This window comes from Lygodium microphyllum, chromosome 14 (assembly GCF_053477565.2).
Source record: "Lygodium microphyllum isolate KBCC chromosome 14, Lygodium_microphyllum_v1.1.10, whole genome shotgun sequence".
Lineage (NCBI taxonomy): Eukaryota > Viridiplantae > Streptophyta > Polypodiopsida > Schizaeales > Lygodiaceae > Lygodium > Lygodium microphyllum.
This window is the reverse complement of record NC_141148.1, coordinates 143903716-143915144: the sequence shown is the minus strand read 5'-3', so window position 1 is coordinate 143915144 and position 11429 is coordinate 143903716. Positions and strand designations below refer to the sequence as shown.

Genomic DNA, 11429 nt, shown 5'->3' with positions numbered 1-11429 from the left:
TATAGCTAAATTAGAGAAGAAGGGTCGTGGATAAGAAGAAGAGCCCTTTATGGAGGGGATCTTGGCAAAATCAGTAATATGAAGCTTCCAAGATGCAATTTGATGCTCAAAACGCAATTTTGATGGTTTCGTTGGCTCTGAAAGGGGGGTAAAATCCCATGACACTTGATCAGAAATCTTCCAGATCACTCCTTCTTCTCCCTGTTCGGAGTGCTATTTGCTACCTATAAACTGCGATTGCGACGTGTGCGATTTCACCAATCCTTATTTTTTGCATTAAATCTCCAAAACTGGCTGAAAAAACCACTTGCTTTTTTTACATGACACCCTGTTCTAGAAGTTTTTATAGTTTTTAAGGATATTTACAATAAATAATATCGAAAATATAAAAAATATGCTAGTTTTGTCCAAAAATCTAGTATTTTTGGACCATCCATAATATACACACTAACACTAATGACTAATATGGCTCATAACTCTCGTTCATGTGGTAACTTTAGTGATGGGTGGCTACAATCCTTGTTAATCCAGAAAAAATGTCGGGTTACAATCCTCTCTTTTTTTTTGCTTGAGATCTTCTCTATTTAATGATTTTAGAGTTCTTCAAGTCTATTTTCGGGAAGATTTTAAATGAACGTTGAGATATCACACTTTTGATTTAAAAGGGGGAGAAAGAGATGACTCTCTCTCTCTCTCTCTTTCTCTCTCTCTCTTTCCTTTTCTTCTCTCCCCTCTCTCTCCCTCTTCTCCTTTTTCCTTTTCTTCTTATTCTTATTCTCTCTCTTTCTCTCTTCATTCTCTCTTCATTCTCTCTTTACTTTTTTTCTCTCTCTTTTGATTTTTATCTTTCCTCTCTATAATTCTCTCTTTCTGTGTTCATATTTTCTCTCTTCTTCTCTCTCCTCTTTTTTCCTTTTTTTATTCTCTCTCTTTCTCTTTTCAATTTTAGCTTTCCTCTCTCTCTCTCTCTCTCTCTCTCCCCGTCTTATTATTATTATTATTGTTATTGTCTTTCTCCCTTGCCCCCTCTCTCATTGCCTTTTATTTTAGTTCATTTTCTCTTGTTTCCTCTCTCTCTCTCTCTCTTCTTGTCCCTTCGCTCTCCTCTCTTTTCCTTCTCTCTCCCTGTTCTCTTTTTTTCTTTTCTTCTTCTCCTTCTTCTCACTCTTGACCTCTCTTAAAAAAAATTAATTCTCTCTCTCTCTCTCTCTCCATATTTTCTCTTCTGATTATTATTATTATTCTCTCTCTCTCTCTCTCTTATTTTTTTCTCTCCCCACCTCTCTCTCTCTCTCTCTCCCCTTTTCTTCTCCCCCCTCTCTCTCAAAGTATGTGAAAGACTACGTCAAAAAAATAAAATTTAAATTTTTAAATAAAATATTTAATTAAAAGAGGAGAAAAAAGAGGAAAGTTTGAATTAAAAAGTTTAATTTGATAAAGAGAGAGAGAGAGAGAGAGAGAGAGAGAGAGAGAGAGAGTTTTGATTTAAGGAGGAGAAATAGAAGCTTGTGAAAAGTTTAATTCAATTAAAAAAGGAAGAGGGAAAGGAGAAAAAGAGTTCACGTGAGAGAGAGGGGGAGTTGAATTAAAAAGAGGAGGGGAAGCGAGAGGGAGTGATTAAACGTGAGAGAGAGGGGGTTTTAATTAAAAAGGGAAGGTTTGGGAATGGATGTATGTTCGAGAAGCTCACTGGAGGTTCGGGGCATTTCGAACCTACAACCAAAACAATATAATAGTAAGATGGAATGCAATTCATAGATAGATTCTTCAAACCATTTGGTCCTATAGGAATGACCTAGTTTTTGGTTGTGCTCATAATGATTTTGGCACCTTAGCTTGCAAGAGCTCTCGTATTTTCGTCGGAGCTCACTATTTACTTAAGAAGCTCGCTCAAAAAGATTGTCTTAATCACTCGATAAGTTAAGTTGATGAAATCATTGTTTTAATGGATATGCCATGTTCTTACATCTTTTAGTGATGTAAATATTTACCTCTATCTGGAAATATAATAAATTTCATGCATTTATAAAAAAAGCTTATTTTTATTTTATGCGTTAGAGGAATTTCACACAGTTGACTGTCCTCGTCACAATCGCTCATTTTCATACCCGTCCACACGACGTGGAATCCTTCTCAACTGCGCCATTGCCGCAACGAATTGAAGCAGACACCCGCCCATCAATCCTGCCAGTAGAGTCTATCCCCATGTCTGCACAAACTCGGGAGATCGATCTCGATGACATCATGACGACGACGAAGAAGAAGAACAGGCTGTGCACCAGCAGAAGCAGTGTGTTCTGGACACTCTTCTTCGTCAATCTTGCAGGTGTCATGGAGAGCGCAGATGAGGCTTTGCTGCCAGCAGTCTACAGAGAGATCGGCCTCACGGTTCATGCCAGCCCTGCGCGCCTCGGCGGCCTCACCGTTCTGCGGTCGATAGTCCAGGTGCTCTGCTTCCCATTGGCATCTCTCATGTCCGTGAATCACGACCGTTCATCTGTGATAGCACTTGGAGCTGTGCTTTGGGCTGCTGCTACCTTCTGCATTGGTTTCTCCTCAACTTTCATGCAGGTGATCTTCCTAGGAACAACTTATCATTTGGGCGTCAATCTGTTACTCAGCTAAGGTACCATACAATACTTCCGGTTCATCGTTGCTCTTGTCCGAGCATTCTAGTTCATCTTAATCCAAACCTAATGACTTCATGCACCTGTGACTTTTCTATTTATTTATTTGGGCATCAATCTGTTACCGAGTTAATGTATTAGATGCCATTCATGTTTATGCACTTTTGACCTTTCTAATGACTTATTTGGGCATCAATCTGTTACCGAGTTAATGTATTAGATGCCATTCATGTTTATGCACTTTTGACTTCTCTAATTACTTATTTGGGCATCAATCCATTACTCAGCTAATATTTCATATGTCATTCATCTTCATTGTTGCTCTTGTCCTAGTGTTCTTGTTCATCATGATCCACTCTTTGCAGAGACTAGCATCTCTACAGATCATATGTCCTCTAGCGAGAGAAGTAAAATGGAAAAGGGAATCAAGGGGATTCATCCCAACAAGGTCACATAAATGTCAGCAAGCTTACAGATTTTTTTTTTTCATTTTTGTATGTTTTGCCAAAGATAGCAGTATTTCGAGGCCTTACTGGTGTTGGACTTGCACTTGTGATTCCGGCGATTCAGTCTATGGTGGCCGATGCTGCAGATAAAGACAGTCGAGGACTTGCCTTTGGTTGGTTGCAATTCACTGGAAGTCTTGGTGGGATGATTGGAAATGTCTTTGCAGTTCTACTGGCTGGCACCACAGTATTTGGACTGGCTGGGTGGCGAGCTTCTTTTTACCTAATTTCAGCTTTGAGTTTTGTAGTGGCCTTTTTGGTCTTCAAATATGCTGTCGATCCTCGCTTTGCTGAAGCTACATATCATCCATTGTAAGATACTTTCTCACATGTTTGCTTTCATACTGTTGTGGTCTATGCATTACCAGGATGTTACCTTGAAAATATGAACCTTTTGTCAAAAGCAGACATGCCGCAATGATGTTGTTGTAAACTTCTAATAGGCTAGGTGATTAATGTAAGAATTAGATGAGCACACTTTGCATGTAATTTCTCAACACAACAATACAGGCTTCCATGATGTGACATACTGACCAATATTGATATTTTAATCGGACCTATGAAAAAAGAGATATACTAGGATGTTGGGACAGGATTTGGCTTTCACAGGATAGGTCTGATGGAGAAGGAAGTGAGGCACCATAGGGATTTGTATGGAGGGGAAAAAGAGATAAGAGGAGCCAAAGGGAATACTGAGGTTTGGTGATGTGGAGTCATTTAAGTCGTAATCTCTAATCCACCCAAGGGGAGTGCTTTGGTATTGTTGAATTGGAGTCTAGCCCTCTGTTGAGGCAGCATACCAAACCTACTCATGTGCCATCTAGCTCAGCAGAGGATCAGGTAGTTTAAGAGGTTTTACTGTACGTGATTGCAATCACTGAATATAGTTTAAGCGAGCTCTTTTACAGCCCATGGTGGGACAACATATGGAGATAAGGACATGATTTCCTAGGAAGGGTTACTGTATCGATGGATGCATCTAATGGATCTAGGAGATATATGGAGGGTGTTTCTCATGTGCCCAAATTTGCACGAATTTATCATCATTAGATTATATACACCACAACAAAGAATTCATAGGTGTCTGAGCATTCTCTTGGCAATTTCAACTCTTAAATTACAGGACATTACACTTCAAGGTGTGTTACAACCAAGTCCAAGTAGTTTTCAATTAAAGATGTGCAGCAGTGAGTTGATATTTAGACTTACCTCTTACATTTCACTTGTGGAGAGAGAATTTACAGATCGATGATTCTAACGAGTGTGTGTTGAGCCACCAACCGTGCCTCTGATTTGTCCTTTTTTTTCTGGCATTTTTTGGCTCAGTAAAACAGCCCCAAAAAGGCATCTTTACCAATTTTTACCACACTTGAGATGGTTATTCGACGTTGAACACTGTATCTTGTGGCTTCCAACTCCTATTGGCTTTGGGTGCACACACTCTTGTCATCATAGGTTGCAGCATCTTGCTCTGTACCTTTCACCCTTCCTTCAAAAGACCATTTGTCTTCTTTTGCAATCTTATCTCAAGAAAGCCTATCCATCCCTCGACCTCCTGGATCCTTAAGTGGCTTGGGACTTGCCAGACTGGGTTGTTGGTGATTCTGCAGGAAGCTGATTCATAGCATGCCTTCATATGTCATTGAGGCACATACTTGATCATTTATGGTGTGATTAATTGTTGATTGTTATCACTCTTAGTGTGTCAGTGAACAATCTGTGTTTAATGTACTAAGTTGTACACCAGTGGTCTTGTAAATGTCAAGTGGCATGTATAATAGCATAGAGCTTTATGTGTTGAAAATGATCGATTTGATGCAGAAAAGAAGATGGCTGTGAGGCATTAAGTTTAGCCCTCAAGGATATGCTTCAACAAGCTCAACGAATTGTGAAAATTCCAACTTTTCTTGTAATTGTTGCACAAGGCATTGCAGGAAATTTTCCATGGGCAGCTATGTCATTTGCTCCTATGTGGTTGGAGTTAATTGGGTTTTCACATGGTGTGACTGCTTTATTAGTGTTTATTTTCATTGCTTCCAATGCACTGGGAGGCTTGTTTGGAGGTCACATGGGTGATGCTCTAGCAAGACAACTGCCAAATTCTGGGAGGATAATTTTGGCTCAATTCAGCTCAAGCATTGGAATACCTATTGGATCTGTTCTTCTGCTAGTTCTTCCATACGATTCATCTGCTTCTATCCATTATGGGACACTGATTTTCATCATGGGCTTTTTGATGTCATGGAGTGCAACTGCAACCAACAAGTAAGTTCATCTCCAGTGAATTGTCAACGTGTATTGACTATTTGATGCAGTTAACTTGAACTCTTGCAAGCATGTGGGTTTGGGATTGCTTAAACTAATATAATTTTATGCATCAGTGCATGTTCTACCATTGATAACTCATTCTCTTTGTAGAGAAGATAGCAATATCAAGTTTGACTATTGAGGAGATAGGGGTAGGAGATAAAGTTACTTTGAGACTGAAATGTTACAAAGATAGGGGTTCTCAAATCAGATGGCAGGGAAAAATTGAAGGCAAGGCTCTAATTGGGACAACATATCATTGATAGGTTTTTGCTTCTGGAGCAAACATACACTTCGGCTGCTATTGCATTAGTCAAAATAAGAAAATGAGAGAGTCAGATGGCTAATTTCCCACAAGGAGCTTGGTAGATTGTGAAACACTGGATGATACAATAATCGCTGCATTGGAAGAAGTAAAAGATGTGCATGGATGTGTCGTGCATCAAACAAGAAGAGTTATGAAACTTAGTCATGTTACCGAATGGAATCATTTGGTAACATGCATGTTAGTCTGGTGCAGTATACATGGCTATGTTATGGTTCACATTAAGGTAAGTGAGAAGGGGAGGGGAAATTACACTGGACTATGTGTGCATCTCCATGGACTTTTGAGGGTGCTAGAGCTCATCTATGCTCTGACAGGGTTTCACTCAGGCCATGACTTATGTTCTGGGACATTGGGGGGAGGATACTGTGGCACCCACAATATAATCACTCTCTGGATCTACCCCAGAGCTGGGAACTATGGCAACATTTTAGGCTGAATCTTGCAATAAAATGTAGCATCCATTACTGCTAGGTATCATCTCATAAGTGTTGGCACAAGTAAAAGCTGAGTCCAATGAAGACTGTTGGCACGTTCTGTTGCCTTAAAGTGCATATCTAGCCAGGGAATCAAGTAACATTCTACACATGCCTGTTTTAAAGATGTTATACTGTGCTGGTCCAACATGGCATATTCAATGGGGCCTGGCCAACTAACATCCAGGTTAGCAAAAATATGTTTGACTTCAAAAATCAGTTCTAGACTCAATTGACTTGCCTTGGAATTCTTACTAGTAGGAGTGAATCGATTTATCTAAATGATAGACCTAAATATGGCCAGAGTCTTTTCTCCACAATTTCTGTGATCTTGTAGTACAAATCAACATGTCTTGCTGTGGATGATTTGTTTTGCATGCAGCTCTTCCATATTTTTTCTCATTAGCATATTTTGAGATAATAGTATAACGCAGAGGGATTTATGGAGTTACTGCTTTTCACTCAGTGAGGTTTTAAGAAACGTTGCTTGCACACTGTAAGAGATGTTTTGATAAAGTCCATAAGATGCAGCTTTAGATTGACAATTTGCCCATTGTGCAGCCCCATTTTTGCAGAGATAGTACCGGAGAAATCGCGGACAACTATATATGCCCTTGATGGATCATTTGAGACTGTTCTGTCATCTTTTGCACCTCTTCTAGTAGGTTTACTAGCTGAGCATGTCTTTGGCTATGTAGCCCCTAACAGTGATGGGACAACTGCAGCTGCTGATACTCAAAATGCATCAGCATTAGCAAAGTCTTTATATGTTGCTCTAGTTGTTCCTTCCACGTTTTGCTGCCTGGTATACTCTATCCTTTACTGGACATACCCAAAAGACAGGGATACAGCACAAATTGAAGCAGGGATAGTATCACAAGTGGACAGAGTAGCTGAGATAAGTTTAAAGGCAGGCTATGCCAGTCTTAAAGAGGAAGCTAATTCCAGAACAGAACTGAATGAAGACCTTTTTGAACTCATGTGAAAGCACTTCTACAATTTAGATATAAATGTTGTTAGAGATGAAGAATAGAAACATTTACGAAGGGCCTTTTGGCCAACCAGTCAGTGTTGATAAAAGGTAGAAAACAACATGGGAAGCCACAAGGGCATGAATGGATAGAGAATCATACGAACGTATGATAGCTATATAGTGAGTAGTAGTTAGTCAAGCTTTACTTGGGTTGTGCTTCTACATGTGATTCCCTAGGCTCAGTGCATATTGTTGAAACATTGATAATGTGCCACGTAGACAACATTCTACCACCTATCATAAAGAACGAGAAAAGATCAGATGATGGATGCTATCAATGAAGATGTATGGGCCTATCAATTTGAACAAACTCCTTCCAATGATCCCATAAACCATGAGCAAGAAGATGTAGGTGTAACTATGTCTAAAGTGCTAAATGCCCATCATTTGGATGAGATCAACAATGTATCCTATGATTCCAATGACTATTGGGAATTGTCAAATGAAATAAAGTGCATGGGAAAAATGATTCAACAACTCAATAAGAGTATGGACTTAAAGGTTGACAAGCTAATTGTTGTGTTCACTTTGCTAAGTGTTAAATCTACTCAGCTCTTGCTCATTTTAATTAAATCCCAATCGATCTCACTTTGCCTAGACAATCAAATCAAGAAGGACCAAAATTTGAGATAGGTGAGCAATCGAGGTTGAGAGATCTTTATCAACCACTTGAAATGTAAGCTAAGTACAAGCAAGGGGCACAATTTGCTCCAAGAGAATAATGAGTATGAAGGGGTTCATTTCAACTCTACACATGATGATTACCATAGCTACAATCCATTTGACAAATTTGTTTACCCATAGCCCTCACGTGTGCCTAGAAGAGTTGAAGGCAACAAACTGTCCATTCATGAATGTAAGCACGATGAGAGAAGATAATCTCTTGGCAAGCTAATGTAGAGTACTGCTCTTATGGATAGCCACCAGTTCATGGGAATGGTTATTATCATTTTGGACAGACACATGGAAAAAACTCATGGTATCGAGAACCACCTAGGCAACCCTCTTATGAGCAACAAACTAATAGCGAGCAACCATACCATTATCATTTTGGATAACAAATGCATAGACAAAAATTGTGGAATCAAGAACCACCTAGGCAACCCTCTTATAAATAACAAACTAATAGTGAGCAACCATACCATTATGACCAATAAAACAAAAGAAGATTAACATCTCAAATTTTAAGAGACAATCTATCATCGGCTAAACTAGAGTGGTTGAAATAATTAGAGATGCATTTAAATCTACATCCTTGCAATGATGACACAAAAATCTATTATGTTGCACTTTATCTTAAAGGGTATGCCTATACTGTGAGAGTGCACAATGGAAGAAGAAGCACACACACACACACACACACAAATGAAGGAAGAAATAATGCATTGATTGAAATAAGTGTTGAATACAATGATGTGGATTGATCACTCCTTGCACGCAACCTAGAGTGTTAGTAAAGGCACCAAGTCAGGCTAAAATGAATGGCATCACCAATGTCAGAGAGGAATGAGAGAGAGTGCTGAAATTTGCAGAAGAAGAGTGCAATGAGTTACTAGGGGGTTGCTATGTATAGCACTCAGCCCCAAAATTTGGTTGACTTGTTGGTGGCTAGCCAAAATTGGCTGATTGGCCCTAAATATGGTTGGCTTGCAAGGCGACTAGCCAAAAATAGCTGACTGGCCCTAAAATTTGGCCAACTTGCAAAAAATGCCCTAAAATGGATTGCTTGCCATCCATTTTTGGGGTCATGATCAGAGCGATGAAAACCACTCTGCACAAAGAAGCGGTCAATTCTCTGGTACCAAGCTCTAGGAGCCTACTTCAGGCCAAGAAGGGCCTTTCACAATCTAAAAACATGGTCCTCTTTTCCTTGCACCAAAAAACTTGGAGGTTGCCCACTTCACACCAATCACTCTCTACTTCTTAGGACGCAGAACGAGCTCCCAAGTCTCTGATTTCGCTCGATGAAATTGAGCTCATCCTACATAGCTTGTCTCCAAACATCTTGTGCAAGAGCCTCCTTAACTGTAGAAGGCTTGGAATCCTAAAGAATCCGTGACATAAGAGCATAGTTCTTATAGAGTGAACTATCTTGCTAGGCTTGTAATCGATCATCAAGCTGATTTGCATGGACTTGAAGGAGTAGCAAGAAAGACTGTGACATCGAAATCCTGCATAAGCTACCTGTACCATCGAGGAATCTGATTGGACTCATTTTGCATTGCTATGAGGGAGACCGGGTAGCCTTCGAAACTAGCAAATCACTTGTCTGTGGAAGGAACTGCCCCTCACCAAGGGAAGATAAATCCTCCTCATTTGAAGAAGGCTCCCCCTTTGACGGTTGAGTGTCCCTAGAAGACTCCTGAGGGGAGGCGGAAGGGGTGGAAGAAATTGACAAAGAAGTAGTCATATCCACCAAAGGTTGAAGGGAAGTCAAGGTAGAGAGTAAAGGAGGAGGAGGAAGAGGAGGGGGAAGGAGCTGAAGACGAAGGAGGGGTGCTAAGAGGCAACTAGAAAGGAAGAAGAGGTATTGAAGGTGGGGGGGGGATCAGTTGATGATGAAGTAGCACCTGGAAGAGAACCATCGATCAGATCCTCGAAGGCTACAACCCCATTGAAGATCACATCCTTGCTCACCTCAATCTTCCGTGTCATCCGGTCGTAGAGTTGATAGCCCTTCGTGGTTGTGCTATAGCCCACGAAGATGAGCTTCCTCGATTTTGAGCCAAGCTTTGTCTACCGCTTCTTCTTGTCCATATAAATGTATCACATCCGAAGATGCGAAAATGAGACATGGAAGGCTTCTTCCCAAAGAAAGCCTTATATGGAGTCTTGTCCTGTAAAGCAGAAGTTGGAGATTGGTTGCGGATATGAACCGCAGTGGCTCTCTCACCCCAAAGGGAGTGAGGAAGACTCCTATGCTCTAGCATCGAACATGCTATCTCCAGCATGGTTTGTCGATTCGCATGCTCCACCATACCATTCTCCGATGGTATGTTTAGATGGGAATACTCCACTCGAATGTTGTGGTCACTACAAAATTGAGAAAAGAGGCGAGAAGTAAACTCGTCACCATGAACTGATCGTATGCCATGAACTTTGGAAGTAGATTGTGTCTCCGCAAACGCCTACTCACAGAATCGGGAGTACGCCTCGCTCTTGTACTCCAGAAAGTAAGGTCACACATAATGTCTGAAGTCGTCAACAATCAACATCAAATACTTGGCCTTTCCAAGGGAGGCCATGCCCATAGGTATGCAAAGATCGATATGCACCAACTCTAGTGGCAGTGAAGAAGCCCTCCTAGAGGCAACTTGTGGGTGAGGCTGCCAATGCTACTTGCCCGTCAAGCAGCTAGGGCATGAAGTGTAAAGAGGAGGGAAATTGGGAAGTCCCTCCACCAACTTCTTCCGAGAAGTGCGCTAGATTGCATTGAGATAAAGATGCCCATACAAGCATGCCAAAGCAGTCCAAACTCATGGGAAGACCGCACGGCTAAGACCTCCTCCTTGACAAATACATGAACAAAGATAGACTCTGTCATGGTTGGTGTTGCCTTTGAATCTTTCTCCTTGGACTTCAAATGGAGGTACTTCTACCAACACTTGTCCTCGGGATGAGTGCCCTTTCCACAGATTGGACACTTGGGCTTCTTCTCCTTCAAATCCTTCTTGTCCTCTTCTTGCTTGTCCTTGGGCTTCTCCTTTTGCTTCTTCTTCTTCTCACCACCTTTATGTGTAGTAAAAGCCTTGGTGGAGCTGGAACCACTGGCCCCCACCTCTCTAAGTCGCTTGTCATGCTCCAAGACAACAAGCAGTGAAACCTCTGCCTATAAGATTTTCCCACAGGTCCTCAAGGTGATTAGATTGGTATAGAAAACATCAAGCCGGGGAGATGGCAGCTGAGTCAGGAGAATCTCTACCATATCCTCAAAAGAGATTATATGTTGAAGAGAGACAATCTCACCTCTCATATCCTCCATCTTCGTGATGTGCTTCTTCATGGAAGAAGAATAATCAAGACTGAGCATCCACACTTTCTTCTCAAGGGAAATCTTGTGGGCAAATGTCTTGTGTTGATACAAAGACATAAGCTTCTTCCACACTTTCATCCCATTGTCTTCAACCTGCACAAACATGTACAAGAATAGAATCC

At 40.9% G+C, this 11429-nt stretch overlaps 1 protein-coding gene across 1 annotated transcript; it reads left to right on the top strand.

Annotated features, from left to right (window-relative positions):
- The first annotated feature begins 2083 nt into the window (after positions 1-2083).
- LOC148026195 (uncharacterized) lies at positions 2084-7779 on the top strand. Its single transcript, XM_087693470.1, has 4 exons — positions 2084-2571; positions 3138-3445; positions 4955-5398; positions 6803-7779. Exons 1-4 carry the CDS (start codon positions 2206-2208, stop codon positions 7224-7226), a joined length of 1542 nt encoding a protein of 513 aa, XP_087549596.1. The 5' UTR covers positions 2084-2205; the 3' UTR covers positions 7227-7779.
- Positions 7780-11429: the final 3650 nt, after the last annotated feature.

Coding starts and splice junctions, on each gene's coding strand:
- LOC148026195 (XM_087693470.1), top strand. CDS start 2,206: ATGTCTGCACAAACTCGGGAGATCGATCTCGATGACATCATGACGACG. Junction 3,446..4,954: donor GAAGCTACATATCATCCATT/GTAAGATACTTT, acceptor GATTTGATGCAG/AAAAGAAGATGGCTGTGAGG. Junction 5,399..6,802: donor AGTGCAACTGCAACCAACAA/GTAAGTTCATCT, acceptor CCCATTGTGCAG/CCCCATTTTTGCAGAGATAG.